Here is an 18,139-nt window from a genome sequence, read left to right on the forward strand (position 1 = left end):
CCAAATTATATTTCAGATTTTCGGAAGTAACTTTCAAATAAGGGCAAAAGCTGAAATTAAAGAAATCGATAAGGTTCATGAAGAAAATGATAGGGTGCAGAAAGCAATACCCATTTGGTTTTGTTTTCTTATTTGGGCTACTACTGGCCCATCGATTAGGCACACCACTGGGTTCATAATCATTTTCCCTCAAGCGTTATTCTAAATTTGAAGAAACAACCCCTGAATCCGTTAATATATATATATATATATATATATATATATATATATATATATATATATATATATATATATATATATATATATATATATATATATATATATATATATATATATATATATATATATATATATATATATATATATATATATATATATATATATATATATATATATATATATATATATATATATATATAATATAAGTACAGGATTTCAATTTTTTTAACTATCACTACTCAAATCACCCAGTTATTAGTTTTGGAGCTAGTGTTTGCTTTGTTCAAAAAAGTGTAATTTTAGCCAAAATTAAAATTGAACATAAATTTCACAACACTACACAAGTTATTTAACATTTGGTGCATAGATAGATAGATAATAATATTTTGACACCCAGTTTTTTTTTATACTCATTGGACACCACATTTTACTAAATTGTACTTTATTTTTTACAAATACAAAAGTTATATTTTTTTTACGATCATTTTATTCATCCAAGTGATTGTGAAATGATTGATTTTGGTGTGGAGGAATTTTTTTCCAATATAGATTGTGTTGTGTCCACATTGAGGTTGTCAATGTGAGCTTCTACTTTTAGAAAATTTTCACATGCAACCATAAGTTATATATGAGAAAGGTTGAATATGAGTTTGGTGAGTTGTGTGTTGGTTGTTGTTTGCATTAATATTTTATGTTTGTAGGTTTGGAAAAGAAAGGTGGCATTGGTACTTCATTACTATGTAACTAAGATGATGGGAGCATTTTTCCATTCTGTTGGGTAGGTAGCTCTACGTTTGACTCCATATCATATGATTTTGGTGAAACTTAATAAAATATATAAGTCAGCAGCATGAGCGTTGAATTATGGTGGAGCAGCTTAGAGGATTATAACATGTTCATAACACAAACACCACTCTTTGATCCTTTTTTACCCTTTTCACATTTGTTGGGGAGCGTTATACTTGCCACCATCCACCTCAACATCATCCAAATTTTCCCACTTTATATATATACCCATGTTATTATGCAACAACATAAACAAGACCATGACCACTTCTTCACTTTCCCAAGATTTTGAACTGGAAGAGGAAGAGGATCTGTTTGAGATTGACCTTGACGCTGTGAACTGCGTTTCGCCACCTCGTTTCTGGGAAAGTTGCTGCTACACTTCCACTGGAAACATTGCACTTTTGGCCAATTGTTTGCTTCCGAAATCTGATGTCTCAAGTGCTGTTCCAGCAGTGTGTTCTTCTGCAGGGAAGACCAGTGTTGTTTTGATTGCAGAGCCCATATCGTTGGGGGAGTATCTTAGGCTACCGTTCTTGGGGATTATACATGAGAAAATGGAACCGCAGTTTCATTTCCAATTACAGCGTTAGTGACTTGTAATATCTTATTTACAAGTTTTATATAAGTTGGGGTTTTAATTACACATATTTTATTTAAAGGAGATGAAAATATCTAATTAGCTGTTTTTTGCAATACTTTTTTTTTCATATTTTTTACCAAAGAGAATCTGCTGTTTGTGCAAAACAAGGTTGTTTCCTAATAGTATTTGTGCTATTGATGAAATCATTACCAGATGAATAATATAAGTAATGCTGTCTGGGCTTCATTTTTGGATTAACATCTAAATATTGATTTGAATATGTATTATGGGTATGGACTCCAACCTGCCCCCAGCCCCAACTTAGAAGGAGAAAATCAGTATAACTGGATTTGTGTTTTTATCTTCATAAAGGTAGGTAGGAGATGGTGATGGGTGTTCTACTATTTTTATTATTCATCTAAGCTCTGCCTTAGCTTGATATTTCCCTTTTTCCCCTCTATCCTGTATGCTTTAAACTTTATTTCTCTCCATCTTTCTCCCCTTTAAAAATATCATAAAAAAGGTCCGACTCCAATAGATAACTTATACTTTCCCAATATATAACTTGTTTTTCTCTTAAAGAGATTTATCATTTTTGTTTGATGACTATTAGGTGATATTTTTATTAGGTGATTTCATTGTCTAGTCAAATAGAATTTATAAAATATATTAGTAGTCCTTTGATGATCTATCTTAACAATTGTAGTTCAAAAATATTTTTTTATATACAATCAGGAATAAAGTAATATCTTATCTTAATGTGATTACCTTATAGGAATTAAAATCAACAATGTGAATAACATGTACACAACCTATTTGGTAGATATAGCAATGTAATTTTGTTTCTTGATTCAACGTGATATTAATTAAGAGTGTTTCATCATTGCTTTTTATTTGACTAATCCGTACAAGTAACACATTTGTTTCTACAAAACTAACATGGTATCTTCGTATAAAAGGTTACTCACCTACATCAAAGTCAATATTTCTAAGTAATGAATATTTTTTGAAGTTGTTTATATAACGAAGACCACATGAAGAAAAGAAATATACAACCATAACTGCATATATTATCTTGTTGTTGCATCGTCTAGCTCTTTGAAAAAGAAAATTATTTGTAACAAGTTTTCTCGATATACTTTGTATTGATTTAAATCCTCTTTACGAGAGCTTTTCAATCTGTACTTTTTTTTTTAAAAAAAACACTTTATTATATTTGGAAAATAAAAATTGATTTAAAACATTTGGTTGTTTAACTTAGGAGGAATTAAACAGTTTTAGACACTTGGACTAGTGAAAAACAAGGAGTGAAACTCATTGTAAAACCAAGAGTAGTGAAACTCATTGTAACTTTTTAAAGTTAGTGGAACACTTTAAGAGTGCATAAGGGAGAACTGAACGTAGCTCAGTTGGAAGTTGGAGTGAACTAGAATAAAAATGAGTTTTCATCTTTGCTCTCTTTTGCTGTGTTTCTAAACGCTTTTGAAAATCCTTAAGTGTTCAATATTGTCTACAAACCGTTTATCTCCTGCAAACAACGTCTAACACTAATTGCAAAAAGATTTTCAAAATCTATTTACTCCCCCCTCCCCCCTCACCACTTTTCTAGAGTTTGCCTTTTATTTCAAAAAAATGGGGAGCCTTATTTGTTTTATCTTAATTCTAATTTGGGGGAAAATCTGATTGGTTGCCTCTTTGAAGGTTCATCTTTCATTAATTACATTTGCAACATGGACTTTTATAGTTGCAATTTTTCAAGCGAAAAGAATGGTTTGGAAGTTTGTTAAGAGGTTGGATTTATCCACATGTAAACTTTGTAATAAGGCTTAGAATTGGGTTGCCCTTCTCCAAAATATCCTATGTAGATCTGAATGCTCGAACAAATATTGTAAATACCAAATTTCGTCCGGATTGTTTTTTTGGCTTTTACTGTAGTTTATGTTCCTATTTTTATTTCTATTTTTTTACTGTTTTACTTTATTTTGCTTTCTATCCCTTTATTTTTATTGATTTACTTATTTTATGATTTTTTTTATTATTTATTTATTATGTTCCTATATTATTTTTATCTTTATTTTTATTTTTATTTCTCACCTTACTTATTCTTTTTCTTTTTTTCTCTTTTTATTTTTATTGTTATTATTTTATTTTCTTTTTCTTTTTATTTTTGTTTTTTGTAGTTTTATTCCATTTATATTCTATTTTGTTCTAATATTATAAAAAATAAATAAATAAAAAATAAGAAAAAAAAAGAAGAAAAAGGTATTTTTGTCTTTTAGTAAGATGAAAAAAGAAAAAAGGAGAAAAGAATGTTTGGGGGTTAGGAGACAAGGTACGGGGTGTGCGTGTTGGAAGGGAAGAGCAGAAAACCGTGGCTGCGAGTGGCGGGGTGGCAGAAACGTTTTGGTTTTTACGTACGAAATTGGGTACGGAGCGATTTGGGGGGGACACAGAGGATTGCGCAAAAACGCAGAGAGAGCAGAGGGAAGGCATTATTATTCTGGTTTTGGAGAGCAAAGAGGAGGAGGATTTCACACACTGTCTCTCGAGCCTTCACCATTGGCACTTGCAAAGAAGGACCAGAGACATTATTCACAGCAAAGAGAAGGGAGAAGTCGGCCATTCAAGGGAGAAGGGGATTCATTGGAAACGCAAGCTTACCATAGTAAGTGGATCTTCGAGAGGTAAGTAATGTTGTTTTAGTGAGTTGTTTGCTTGCTCTTGCACATATGCACATATGTATGTTGAAGTTGCTAGGCTTGCCTATGACTATCTTTGATTGCTCTTAGTGTTGTGGATATTGGTTCATGTTCACTGTTATCGATCATCATCATCCTCCCCAGAACTACGTGATCCTTGATTCTCCATCAAGAGTGGAGATACGTAGGAGCAAGGCTAGTCCTTGTCAGGTTCACTTCCCAAAAATTCCAAAATCATTTCAAAATGAATTTTCAATCAATTTCTCAAACAAATCTTTCAATCAATCTCTCAAACAAATCTCTCAAACATTTTCAAAAGAACTACGTAACCCTGATTTCTCATTTTGAATGAGAATACGTAGGAGCAAGGTCAATCCTTGTCGGGCTCAAAAAACTAAAAAATATATTTTGTTTATTTAGAATTTTATTTTAGGGATAGTTAAACATTTTGAAAACCACATCAAATTCGCGTATTTAGTTAAAGGTACTGCCTTAGGGCAGGCGTTGTAGGGTGCTAATACCTTCCCTACACGTAACCGACTCCCGAACCCAGAATCTGGTTTTTGCGGACTGTGTCTTATCATTTTATGGTTTTTCCGTAGTTTTCCAAAATAAACTATGGTGGCGACTCCAAATCTCTTTTCAAAAACCCGTTTCTTTTTTCTGGATCGTCGTCCCGTCGCGATTCCGGTTGCGACAGATGGCGACTCCACTGGGGAGTTTTTTAGAGAGTCAAGCCATTTAATTAGATACACGATTCTGGTGTGGTTTTTCTTTATGTTTTCCTTCCCATTTTCTTTATCTATGTTTGATATTTTGAATAATTGGATAAGTTGCTTGGATTGTTCTATATTGAAACCTAGGGTAGAAAACATGTTTATATCTGCCTGGGAAATTTTCTGGTTGTTTTGCAGGTGAGGGTTTGGGTTTGCATTGCATTCTCCCTTCACACACACACGTTATGCATATCATGAGTGGGACCCTATGCCCGGGTCTGAGTGAAACTTAGAAATAGAGGGGTTGTGTAGCGGTGCCACTTGGGACATACTTCCTGTTTGGCTATCGTGAGAACCCCAACTAGAGTTTGTTTTCTTCATTTGTGTCTTCACACCTAGTTGATTACTCGACTGTTGTGGAGATGCTATGAAGGGGGCCATAGCTCTAGTGACCATTGATCTTTAGGTTCATGGTACCATCCTTGTGAGAATGCATGTACTTGACCTTGAACTCCAAAGCGTTGAACCTCTATTAGGGCACAAAGGGAGAAATGTATATACCTGTAACTCTCACACTGTTTGTTCTTTTTCAAAAATAATGACTTTGCATTCTCATACCATACATGCATTTTTTTTCATCATATTGTTTTACTTCACTATATTTTCATGCATCATGTTCATTCATCATTTGGTAACATGCTGGTTTTAGGGGAAATCACAGGTGTTCACTTGATCTCATACAAGATGGAAGTTGATGCAAGATCTGGTGCTACACAACAGACCGACTCTGCCGTGTTAAGAAAGAAATCTCGCCTGAGGACTCATAGTGGAAACTTGACAGGGCTGATAAATTTAGGCAAGAGGTTAAAGACTATAAAGAGAGAAGCCTTCACAAAGAAGTATGGAAACCTGCTGGGCCTAATGGAAGTGGAGGTACAGTGGCCTGTTATCACAGCCCTAGCACAGTATTATGACTCCCCGCTGAGATGTTTCACCTTCCAAGACTTCCAACTAGCACCGACCATAGAAGAGTTTGAGCATATCCTCGGTTTACCACTGGAGGGTACCACGCCGTATCAGCACTTGGAGCATCACGCTTCTATCTCTACTATTGCCGCCATAATGAAATTACAGCCCAAGGAACTTGAAGACAGGTTGGCAACAAGGAATCAGGTACGTGGATTGACACAAGGGTATTTGGAACAGTACTTGCATCATCTAGCCGACGGGGAAGACTGGGATACTTTCATGGATGTGTTAGCACTTACCTTGTATGGCGTCATGTTGTTTCCTAAGGTAGAGGACTTTGTGGATTATACCGCAATGGATGTCTTCGTGGCAAAAAAGACAAGATCAGAGAACCCTGTAACAGCAGTACTTGCAGATGTTTATGGGACCATGAGTTTTTGCCATGAGAGAAAAGGGAAAAAAATTCTTTGTTGTTTGCCGGCGCTGTATGCATGGATGACTGCACGTGTATGTAAGGGGTCAAGTGATGTTAGGTGTTCATCGGAAGATCCGTCACACCAGGGGCTTAAAGACAAAGGAGGAAATGAGTGGGCCCAATTCTTCGCTGGTTTGAATGGAGGAAAAGTAAAGTGGCGTCTTCCTTGGCTTGCGATTAAGCCCTCTATCCATCATTGTGGCGACTTTCCCAATGTACCCCTCATAGGTACCCGATATTGCATCAATTATAACCCTGTCTTGGTTCAAAGGCAATTCGGACATCCCATGAAGGGGGCGCCTTCACCGGACTACCTCACAACATTGTTCATCTATTATGAGGATGGACACTTCACTGAAGCGTTGAGGAAAATTAGAAGTGCTTGGAAAAGCGTTATGCGAGCCGAAAAGGATCTAAGGCTGGGAGTGGTGGACAGCAAAGTTAGTTATCATACATGGATCCTGGAGAGGGTGAGGGAAGTCAAACTGCCTTTCAAACCAATCAGTGATCAGCCGGTTAATGAAGAGCCCTCCCAAGACCTAGAGAGTGAAGAGATGAAGGAGTTGAAGGCAGAAGTGGAAAAATTGAGGGAGAGGAATGCTAGGTTGGGAAAGGAATTACAAACTGCGCGCAACGATTTTATTGATATGAGGAATGACAAAGAAGAAAAAGCACAGGCCTATGAAGAAATTGTCAGAAATCAGAAGGCCGAGAGAGATTATACATTCCGATTGAAGCAAGATCTCGCAGCCGCAAGCAAAGAGTTGGCCATGAGAGTGAAGGAGAAGAATGCGGCGTTAGAAGAGGGAAAACAGTGGAAGCACCTCTACGAAGAAGCCAAAAGAGAAAAGCGAGAAGCCCTGAAAAGACTAAGAGAAGCGTAGGTTCAGGTAGAAAAAGCGGGGCACGAGATGAAGGAAATGGCCATGTCGTTTGAGGCGGATATGAACCAGGAGTGTTGGAAGCTAGCAGAAGCAGAAGAAGAGCATCGAACTCTGATAAAACAAATGGAGGAATATATTGAGGAACAAGAGGAACGGTGGAGGTCGGTGGAGTTTGAAGAAAGGCATCAAGCCCTGGTGAAGCGAATGGAAGATCACATCGCAGAGCAAGAAGAGGCTGTGAAGCACTGGAAGGGGAGTTTTTCCCAATTGGCTATGTTGGCAAACGAGGCAATTGAAGACATCCCCAAGATGGTGTTGGACGCCGAAGCTAGTACCCACTTTTGTAACCCGCCGGGAGAAATCAAACTTTTTATTAATCATTGTAAATGGTTGGTAGGCGAGATGAAATCCTTCATCGTTCGAGCTCAGGAGTGATGTATAAATGAGATTATTGTATTTTGTGCCTTTAGGCAATGTATTGAACTGAATTTTCTTTAAATGAAAGATGCGGAATGTTCGTTTGGTACCAACTTGTGTTAATTTCCATCAGTGATGTTATCATGACCCTGTGATTTCCACCCGTCACTAGCATGCATCATATTTTTCTTTAGCATATGCCATTCTCATATAATTTGATTCGATTAAAATAATAAAGCAGTACGAGTGAGGGACAACGGCTAAGTTTCCATGACATCCCTACAGGACTCGAGCCAATTCGAGAGTCATGGACAGTTGGGAGGAGTCGCATGAATCCATCAAGGCTGATGTTAGTTTGTTGAAAGACCAGGTTGGCCAGATCTTGGCAGCCCTCGAATCCCTAAAGACTACTGGGGAGTCTTCATCTGCACGAGTTGAGGGGAATGCCCACCATTATCCCCCGATGTTCAACGCTGTAAGCCAATCGGTCCTTTTCCCGATGTATGGCTTACCTCCAGGTTATACTCCTCCTACAGGAGAGTACGTAGAAGTAGAGCAAACTTCAGTCTCCCTTCCCCCAACGGCTAATGTAATACTGACCGGCACTCAAGGACCTGTTTCAGTGTCGACTCCCATAGGGGGCACGAGAATGAATGAGACCAACACAACTGATGGAATTCGGGTGACCCCAGTACCGCATATGGGTACTGGAGAGGGCTCTTCAGCCAAAGTCATACCACACACCATGTTGCAGGGAGTAGTTAGTAGTGCTGATGGGGCCAAGAGTAGGTTGGAAATTCTGGAGGAGAGATTGAGGGCCATTGAAGGGGTCGAAAGCTATGGGTTTGGAGATGTTGCGAGGCTGAGCTTGGTTCCCGAGGTGATGATACCACACAAATTTAAAGCACCGGAGTTCAAGAAATACAAAGGTAATACCTGCCCGAAAAGCCATCTGACCATGTACTGTAGAAAGATGGCTGCGTACGCTTACGATGATAAGCTACTCATCCATTTTTTTCAAGACAATTTGGCTGGGGTAGCGTTGAACTGGTACACCCATCTTGAGCCGTCTCGAATTCGTTGCTGGGCAGACCTGGCAAACGCCTTTGTAAAGCAGTATATATACAACACGCACATCGCACCGGATCGACTGCAGCTGCAAAATATGTCAAAGAAGGACAACGAAACTTTCAAGGAATATGCCCAACGGTGGAGGGAGTTAGCTGCACAAGTCGAACCACCTTTGTATGACAGGGAGGTGGTGGCAATGTTTGTGAACACTCTCCAGCCGCCATTTTACGAGCACATGGTCGGGAACGTGTCTGCCAATTTCGCTGATATCATTATAATAGGCGAAAGGATAGAAATTGGGGTTAAAAGTGGGAAAATTGCATACAGTTCACCCGCAACCGCAAATTACAAAAAACCCAATTTCAATGCGGGAAAGAAGAAGGAAGGGGATGTGCATGCGGCATCGGCAATGCCTGTGTGGAGAGGTCAAGCTCCCACTCATAGCTTCCGACCATACTTGGGGCAACCCCCTCTTGCAGCTAATGCGGCGTTTGCTCATCAAGCCAGGCCTCAACAACAACAAGGGTATTATCAACCGCCTTTGCCCCCAGCTGATACTTGGAGGGCTGGGGCAATTGTGGGTCCAAATCAGAATGCGGGCCAAAACCCTTACCCAAGAAGGAACTAGTTTGTTAATTTCACCCCTATCCCTACAACTTACACAGAATTGTTACCCCATCTCGTCAAAAGGGGTTTGGTTGCTATTTGTCCAATGAAGCCCATGCAACCTCCGTACCCCAGGGGTTATGATGCAGAGGCCAAATGTAGTTACCATGGAGGAGGTGTTGGTCACTCAACTGAGAGGTGTCTGGCTTTTAAACACAAAGTACAGGCTCTAATCGACTCTGGGTGGTTAAAGTTTCAAGAAGATAAACCCAACATTGAGAATAACCCGCTTTCTGGGCATGGGAATGCCTCAACGAATGCCATCGAGGATGAAAAACATGAGTTGATAAGGGACGCGGGTGAAATCCGAAGTTCTAGAAAGTTTATCTTCAAGGCGCTGATAAAGGTGGGCCTTTTAAAAGGTGATTATGACGAGGATGTAACATGTGCGCTTCATCCGAATGATGGACACTCTATTGAGGAATGTGGTGAATTTGAATATGTTCTGCAAGACCTGCTGGATCGGGGTTTGATGCAAGTATGCCACAAGGATGAGGAGGGGGAAGTGTTTACACAGATTGGTGGGGAATCCGACGTAACTCTGCCTGAGCCGTTGGTGATCCATTTCACTAGAACCACCCCTATACCAGTGGCTGAAGAAAAGCCGTCTGTCGTCATTCGGGCACCGTCTCCCTTTCCTTACAAAAGCGAGAAGGCTGTCCCTTGGAGGTATGGAGCACATGTGTTAGATGAGGGAAAAGGCGCAGATTCGGCCGTTGAAAACATAACAGGCATAGGTGGGATGACGAGAAGTGGTCGAATCTTCGCGTCACCAATGGTGACAAAAGAGGGGACCAATAATAGTGAAACAACAATGGCCGCAAAGGCTAGAGAGGTCTTAAAAGGAAAGGGCGTGCAGGTAGAGGAGACCCCTAACGAGGAGGAAAAGAAAGAAATATCCGAAGAAGAGGCCTGCGAATTTTTAAAATTCATTCAACAGAGTGAGTATAAGGTGGTGGAGCAGTTGAATCGCATGCCTGCTCGGATTTCCTTGTTAGAATTGCTTATGCATTCTACCTCTCACAGAAAGTTGTTGATGAAGGTACTCAGTGAGGCTCATGTTGAGCAAGGTATTTCGTTGAACAAGTTTGAGGGCATTGTTGGCAACATCATCGCTAATAATTACCTCACCTTTACTGATGAGGAGATACCCATTGAGGGGAGAGGGCATAACAAGGCTCTTCATGTCTCTGTGAAATGTTTAGATCACGTTATAGCGCGTGTCTTGGTGGATAATGGCTCCTCTCTGAACGTCATGCCAAAATCGACATTGGAGAAGCTCCCCTGTGATGGAATGCATATGAAGCCGAGCTCTATGATTGTGAGGGCATTTGACGGCAGTAAAAGGGTAGTGATGGGAGAAATTGAATTGCCCGTTCAAGTCGGTCCTTGTGTCTTTCAAGTGACCTTTCAAGTTATGGATATCCTCCCGGCTTATAGCTGTTTGTTGGGTCGCCCGTGGATCCATTCTGCAGGAGTTGTGCCTTCCACACTACACCAAAAGCTGAAATATGTTATGGGAGATAAGCTGGTGATAGTATCAGGAGAGGAGGACCTCCTTGTGAGCGGACCATCGTCCACGCGATATATCGAGGTGGCTGAGGAAGCTCTTGAAACAGCCTTCCAGTCATTGGAGATTGTGGGAAATGCCTATGTGGAGCCATTTCTAGTAAACCCGCATTTGTCACGTGCTTCTATCATGATGGCTAAGGTCTTGCTTAAAGAGGGGTATATACCTGGTAGAGGTTTGGGCAAGCATGGGCAGGGGCGAACTTTCCCCCTAAAGGTCGTTGAGAATAGAAACCGATATGGCCTAGGGTACAAGCCCACCAAAGAGGACAAGAGAAGGCTGATGGAAGAAAGGAGAGAGCGCGGTCTGGCTCGTGTAGAAAGGCATGGGCCCAGGGCGGAAAGGATTGGTATTCGTGACATCAAGGAGAGCTTTCGTAGTGCTGGATGGATCAACGCAGGCCATATAGCCGTCGTGGAGGATGAAGATAGCTCTGAATGCTCAAGTTTCGTGCGGGCCTGCTCCACAGCTGCACCACTCAACAATTGGGAAACTCTGAGTTTACCCGTGATGCTTAATTTGAATAAAATGTAATAGTTTTAATTAATCCTATAGCTTCACCCGGGGCTTTAGGATTCATGACTTACGGGTTGACGTTTAGTTTTTGTGCTCAGCGTGATAATCAAATTGTGTTTGTTTGTGTTTTATCATCATTTTGCATTCGTCATCGGTTTTTCCTTTTTTATTTATTCTTCTTTTTTTATATAAATTTAAATAATGCAGATATGACAATGAAAGTTTTGAAAATAACAATGTCGATATTCCTAATTTTGAACACCCTATCGATAATACGGAAGATGATTATGAAGATAATCCGGAACCCTCTCCAGAGCTCTTGAGATTAGTGGAACAAGAGTCTAAAGAGATAAAACCCCATCTGGAGGAGGTTGAAGTACTCAACTTGGGAGAGGAAGAAGAGATAAAGGAAGTAAAAATCGGTACTGGCATGAAAAAGGAAGTGAGGGAAGGGTTGCAAGCCCTATTGAAGGAGTTTAAGGATGTGTTCGCTTGGTCTTACAATGACATGCCAGGTTTGGATACCGATATTGTGCAACACAAGCTCCCACTTAAACCGGAATACCTTCCAGTCAAGCAAAAAAACTAAGAAGAATGAAAAATGCATTTGGCAAAAGGGTGCATCCCAGAGAATTCCACGAAGGCGAGCTGGTGTTGAAGATGATCTTGCCTGTACAAAAGGATCATAGAGGCAAATGGACCCCGAATTATGAAGGGCCATTCGTAGTGAAGAAAGCATTTTCTGGTGGGGCACTAATTCTCACAAGGATGGATGGAGAGGAGTTACCATTACCGGTTAATTCAGATGCGGTCAAAAAGTTTTACGCATGATGATTCCGTGATGGGGGAATGCTGTTAAGGGATATTGACATGATCTTTACAATTTGTTGTACTCTGTGTTATTTCATTCAATAAATACGACACGGTTTCATTCATATTTTGGTTTGCATGCGTTTTGAAATATTGCATGTCGCGCTGAGCTTTTAGGTAAATAAGGGAAAATAAAGGCAATGATATTTAAGCACACTTGAGTACAAGCATCGCGGGTATATTCAGTTGGCACAAGCTCGTTCCTGAGGGATGTCGTGAAAGACTAAAAAAGGGGAGAATAAAAATGCACATGTTGAATTCATTGTCAATTAAGTTGTCTAGGGCATAGTACGTTAAAAAAAAAAAAACAAAAAAAAGAGCAAACAAATAAAGTTTTGAAAAAAACAATAATTGGAAGTGGCAAAGTTGTGGAGTCTTCTCCTGATTCAGAGTTTCGGGGGTAACCTGTGTTCATTTCTCGTTAAAGCATCCGCTTTCTTATTGCGTGAACCCCTAACCTTTTCATTTCCCTTCAAAACAAAGGATTGTCGTGGATATGACACTGGGGCAGTTGCCATCATTGTACCCATGCCCAATGATCCGTGATCGGGGAGCAAAAATAATAAAAGAAAATTGAAAAAAATGAAGTCGATGTGTCAACCGCTACAGAATTTCGTCTCATGGTTAAGGTTGTGGAAAGCAAGTCAAGCAAGCTTCAGGATGACGTGTGGCCATTTTCTTTATCCAAATGATAGAAGAGGTTTAACCAATTGCACCCACTTTGAGCCGTAAGTCGTAATCATTTTTCATCACCCTAGACAAGGGTCATTCGCATATCAACGTCAACCTAAAAGGTACACAAGGACATCCAAAATCAATGAGAAAATTGTTGTAAAAAAAAAAAAAAGATAAGAAAAAAGCCAAAAAAAAGGGGGCTACAATAGAGGCAACAAAACAAGTGACCAAAAGGGAAAGAAAGTAGAGGAATGAATGGAAAAATAATAATAGAATGTCCAGAGTTTTAAACTCTTGGAAACTGGTTGACTCAGCACTTTGCGGATGATTCTTGGTAAAATGGTTTAACCGTTAAACACTTATTTGAGCTTTCATTATCCATTTCTTTCATGACCCGTTTGCCTTTTAGCCACGTTACAAGCCGATTAAAGTCCACGCCGACTGAAGATTGTGCGTCCTGATCTTTCTTAACGAACTTAACTCTGGGAAAGAACGATGTGGTGACTGACATCATCACTAGAAAAAAAGAAAGGACATTGAAAATGAAAAGTGAAAATATAATGTAAAGTCTCCTTGTCAATCGTCATCAACTGGGGCAGTCCTTCCCACTCAAACCATTTCACCTTTCCAAATCGTACTTACTATGCACGGCAAAATTGGAGCAGTCTTGTGGGCCCTACTTGTTCCTATGTTAACCATACCTCCCCAGATGAGGAGAACACAAATGTTAGCTCTACATACAATCATTCAGTTATCTACTTCTCGTCCCTATTTTTCCCTCACCTTCTCGGGTTCAAGCCAAATTGGATTGCAGGAAGCGATAAAGAGAACTTGAACTCATGGTTACACCCTTCTCTTTCTCATTAGAGGGCTCACTGTCTCTTGACATTTTTATGACTACGTTTTGAACGTACATCAAGTTTGGTGACGATGTTGACAATGAGTTTCAAACATGGGCAGTCTAAAAAATAAAATTTACAAAAAAAAAACAAACAAACAAAAAGAGCAAGGGTTTCATGTGTTTATGCATTCATGCACCCTCATGACATTACATCATACATTTCATAATAAGCAAGGTATTTTGTTTGAAAAATCCTTGAGGCACAAGGCAAGTTGTGAAAAGGTTAATACAACATTTGCTTTTAAGTTTATTCGGTGTTTTGCTTGGTGTTTACCCACGTTTCAGAAGTTTCAAATCCAAGTTTTCGTTGTTGTTGGCCCTCTGCAAGGCAATGGTCAAGTTCAGATTTTAGTTTTTCTAAACGGCCCTCTGCTTCGAATGGTCGAATTCAAGTTTTCTTCTGCGATATTGGCCCTCTGCAAGGCAATGGTCGAATCCAGGTTTTCGTTTTATGTGTTGACCCTCTGCTCGGCAATGGTCAAATTCAGCTTTTCGTTTTGTACTATTGGCCCTCTGCTAGGCAATGGTCGAATCCAAGTTTTCGTTTTTATGTTGTTGACCATCTGCTCGGCAATGGTCAAATTCAGCTTGTTGTTCTGTGTTATCGGCTCTCTGCTAAGCAATGGTTGAGTCTAGATTTTTGTTTTTTTGTGCTACCGACCCTCTGCTTGGCAGTGGTCGTTTTCTTTCATAGCAATCTTCTTTTGTGGACTATTACGTCTTGTATTCATCCTCCTTCATTTCTTTTCCTTAGAATATCCAGACGAAATTAGTATTTCTATCTTTACCTATCTTTTACTATATAATATGAAAACATCACTTTGTCATATTATCTAGTAAAATATAGGTAAAGAGGGGCAGCTGTCAATACCAAATTTCGTCCGGATTGTTTTTTTGGCTTTTACTGTAGTTTATGTTCCTATTTTTATTTCTATTTTTTTACTGTTTTACTTTATTTTGCTTTCTATCCCTTTATTTTTACTGATTTACTTATTTTATGATTTTTTTTTTATTATTTATTTATTATGTTCCTATATTATTTTTATCTTTATTTTTATTTTTATTTCTCACCTTACTTATTCTTTTTCTTTTTTTCTCTTTTTATTTTTATTATTATTATTTTATTTTATTTTTATTTTTATTTTTGTTTTTTGTAGTTTTATTCCATTTATATTCTATTTTGTTCTAATATTATAAAAAATAAATAAATAAAAAATAAGAAAAAAAAGAAGAAAAAGGTATTTTTGTCTTTTAGTAAGATGAAAAAAGAAAAAAGGAGAAAAGAATGTTTGGGGGTTAGGAGACAGGGTACGGGGTGTGCGTGTTGGAAGGGAAGAGCAGAAAACCGTGGCTGCGAGTGGCGGGGTGGCAGAAACGTTTTGGTTTTTACGTACGAAATTGGGTACGGAGCGATTTGGGGGGGACACAGAGGATTGCGCAAAAACGCAGAGAGAGCAGAGGGAAGGCATTATTATTCTGGTTTTGGAGAGCAAAGAGGAGGAGGATTTCACACACTGTCTCTCGAGCCTTCACCATTGGCACTTGCAAAGAAGGACCAGAGACATTATTCACAGCAAAGAGAAGGGAGAAGTCGGCCATTCAAGGGAGAAGGGGATTCATTGGAAACGCAAGCTTACCATAGTAAGTGGATCTTCGAGAGGTAAGTAATGTTGTTTTAGTGAGTTGTTTGCTTGCTCTTGCACATATGCACATATGTATGTTGAAGTTGCTAGGCTTGCCTATGACTGTCTTTGATTGCTCTTAGTGTTGTGGATATTGGTTCATGTTCACTGTTATCGATCATCATCATCCTCCCCAGAACTACGTGATCCTTGATTCTCCATCAAGAGTGGAGATACGTAGGAGCAAGGCTAGTCCTTGTCAGGTTCACTTCCCAAAAATTCCAAAATCATTTCAAAATGAATTTTCAATCAATTTCTCAAACAAATCTTTCAATCAATCTCTCAAACAAATCTCTCAAACATTTTCAAAAGAACTACGTAACCCTGATTTCTCATTTTGAATGAGAATACGTAGGAGCAAGGTCAATCCTTGTCGGGCTCAAAAAACTAAAAAATATATTTTGTTTATTTAGAATTTTATTTTAGGGATAGTTAAACATTTTGAAAACCACATCAAATTCGCGTATTTAGTTAAAGGTACTGCCTTAGGGCAGGCGTTGTAGGGTGCTAATACCTTTCCTACACGTAACCGACTCCCGAACCCAGAATCTGGTTTTCGCGGACTGTGTCTTATCATTTTATGGTTTTTCCGTAGTTTTCCAAAATAAACTATGGTGGCGACTCCAAATCTCTTTTCAAAAACCCGTTCCATTTTTTGGATCGTCGTCCCGTCGCGATTCCGGTTGCGACAAATATGTAGTGAAATTTTGTGTAAAGGACCTACTTAGTTAAGGAAGGAATGCATATGCCATCAACCTACACTTGGGATGAATGTTGAGATAGTGGTTGTGAAGCGTAGGAGTATTAGCAAAAGGAGAGGGGGCACCGAGAGTTGACCTTAAGACTGTATTCTCGGGGAGAGCAGTAGATGTGGTGTCATAACTGTACTAGTGTTGGACTTTGCTGTAAGACTTGAGGAATGGTTGTGCAAAATAGACTATGTTTTGAGACTCTATGCGAGTATGAAGGAAGAGTTGGTTTGGCTCTAGAGTTGAGCTAGTTGGGATGGTAAGTTACATGTGACAATCTTTGTTATTGTTAGTGATTGATTCTTTTGTGCTAAGCCTACACGTGAGTATATTGTTGTTAGGAGATACAATAAACACTATGATGGAATGAGTGACATTAAATGAGTTATTGTTATGGTTTAGGTGAGATGGTGATGTGATTTTTGAATATATAGTGTTTATTGATGAAGAATACTTTGAGGAGGCTCCTTTAATAAATGACGATGAAGCTTCTTCAAAAGTGGTGAACTTGGAAGAGATGGATGAAGTGGAAGCAATTAGATGAAGAGATGTTGATGCTTGATGTGTTGCAGTTTTGGCAAAGGTTCCTCTAAGAAGGTTAAGCCAACCTTGAAGGAGAAAGCATGAAGAAGTCTAGGAGAAGACAACTCATAAGGTGATAACTCAAGAAGAGAAGACTTGCAATTTTAGGAAAGTGTCTTTACATTCAATCAAGTTCTAAAGAAAATACAAAGGATGTCTCTTCTTTTATAAGTAAAGGAGTAGGCTAGAATACATTGTACTTGGAAAGAGATTAGGAGGATCCTATGGCAAAAGGGGAGGAATGGGAGTCTTCTCTCTAACTAACCGTCCACATTCAACATAGGAGAGCCTCCCTTGATGTTGACACCTTCCAAACCCTTCTAAACTCTTCCAAACCCATTTTTAGGCGTTAATCTTCTAGAATATATCTAATGATACGCTAATCCCCCTCTTAAGGCATCAAGCCTTCTAAACAAAGCTAAAAAAATGTTTTGGCCAAATACAAGGCCTAATGAAACAATTTTACATATTTACAAAAGATATTAAAGATAAAAGAAGAAGACTAGGTGATCCTCCACAAAAGTAGTGTTCTTAAAGTTCTTCTTCTTTTTCTATCCTTTTGACCATGCTTTTTGTAAGTAATCCAAATGACCTCCATCATTTATGTTATAATATGATATTTTTTTAGTTAACTTACCATTACATTGTGGTTGTGATTTTCAGTTATGATAATCATATAATTGTGTTGGACAAGGCAAACTATGTTGTAAATGTTGATTTCGATGTCCAATAATGAGGAGCTTTGCCAGTACAAAAGAAAAAGATATTCTTTTACTGATTTTTGAAAGTGTATTAAATAAGTATTATTTTGAGAATGATGTGATTGGTGATGGTGTGTGATGTTGGTTTTATTGAATTTTGAATATTTTAATAAAGTGAATAAAAATTTTTAGTTTATGTTATTTTGAACGGTGGTATCAAGTTATTAAACAAGTTTATTTTGAAATAGGAGAAAAATTCTAAGTATTTTTAGTAGTATCCTGATGTTGTATTACCAGGTGGCTAGCTAGTCAAATTTGGAGTTTGTGTGACATTGTGATCGGAGTATTGTTAGTACATCATAATATCATAAAAATAATTTCTTTATATTTAAAATGTTAGGATTTAAT

At 38.7% G+C, this 18,139-nt stretch overlaps 3 protein-coding genes across 3 annotated transcripts; all 3 read left to right on the forward strand.

The window, feature by feature from the left end:
- Positions 1-1,265: 1,265 nt before the first annotated feature.
- Positions 1,266-1,881, forward strand: LOC148193986 (uncharacterized). Its single transcript, XM_088097077.1, has one exon. It carries the CDS (start codon positions 1,266-1,268, stop codon positions 1,596-1,598), a length of 333 nt encoding a protein of 110 aa, XP_087953203.1. The 3' UTR covers positions 1,599-1,881.
- A 5,573-nt stretch (positions 1,882-7,454) lies between these two features.
- LOC124820924 (uncharacterized) lies at positions 7,455-9,447 on the forward strand. Its single transcript, XM_088097078.1, has 3 exons — positions 7,455-7,720; positions 8,034-8,337; positions 8,503-9,447. The coding sequence occupies exons 1-3, from the start codon at positions 7,455-7,457 to the stop codon at positions 9,445-9,447; spliced, it is 1,515 nt and encodes a 504-aa protein (XP_087953204.1).
- An 84-nt stretch (positions 9,448-9,531) lies between these two features.
- Positions 9,532-17,763, forward strand: LOC148193987 (uncharacterized). Its single transcript, XM_088097080.1, has 4 exons — positions 9,532-10,737; positions 11,014-11,562; positions 15,349-15,677; positions 17,694-17,763. The coding sequence occupies exons 1-4, from the start codon at positions 9,532-9,534 to the stop codon at positions 17,761-17,763; spliced, it is 2,154 nt and encodes a 717-aa protein (XP_087953206.1).
- The last annotated feature ends 376 nt before the right edge of the window (positions 17,764-18,139 follow it).

The sequence above is a fragment of the Vigna umbellata genome, chromosome 8, assembly GCF_029865625.1.
Source record: "Vigna umbellata cultivar VRB3 chromosome 8, Vumbellata_1.0, whole genome shotgun sequence".
Classification (NCBI taxonomy): domain Eukaryota; kingdom Viridiplantae; phylum Streptophyta; class Magnoliopsida; order Fabales; family Fabaceae; genus Vigna; species Vigna umbellata.

Bases quoted from the DNA above. Each gene is read 5' to 3' on its own strand.
- LOC148193986 (XM_088097077.1), top strand. From the start codon at position 1,266: ATGACCACTTCTTCACTTTCCCAAGATTTTGAACTGGAAGAGGAAGAG.
- LOC124820924 (XM_088097078.1), top strand. From the start codon at position 7,455: ATGGAGGAATATATTGAGGAACAAGAGGAACGGTGGAGGTCGGTGGAG. The intron at 7,721-8,033 runs GTTGGTAGGCGA...ACATCCCTACAG, and splicing joins TTTATTAATCATTGTAAATG to GACTCGAGCCAATTCGAGAG. The intron at 8,338-8,502 runs GTAATACTGACC...ACCATGTTGCAG, and splicing joins CCCTTCCCCCAACGGCTAAT to GGAGTAGTTAGTAGTGCTGA.
- LOC148193987 (XM_088097080.1), top strand. From the start codon at position 9,532: ATGAAGCCCATGCAACCTCCGTACCCCAGGGGTTATGATGCAGAGGCC. The intron at 11,563-15,348 runs GTGATGCTTAAT...GCGTGTTGGAAG, and splicing joins GGGAAACTCTGAGTTTACCC to GGAAGAGCAGAAAACCGTGG. The intron at 15,678-17,693 runs GTAAGTAATGTT...TGTGATTTTCAG, and splicing joins AGTAAGTGGATCTTCGAGAG to TTATGATAATCATATAATTG.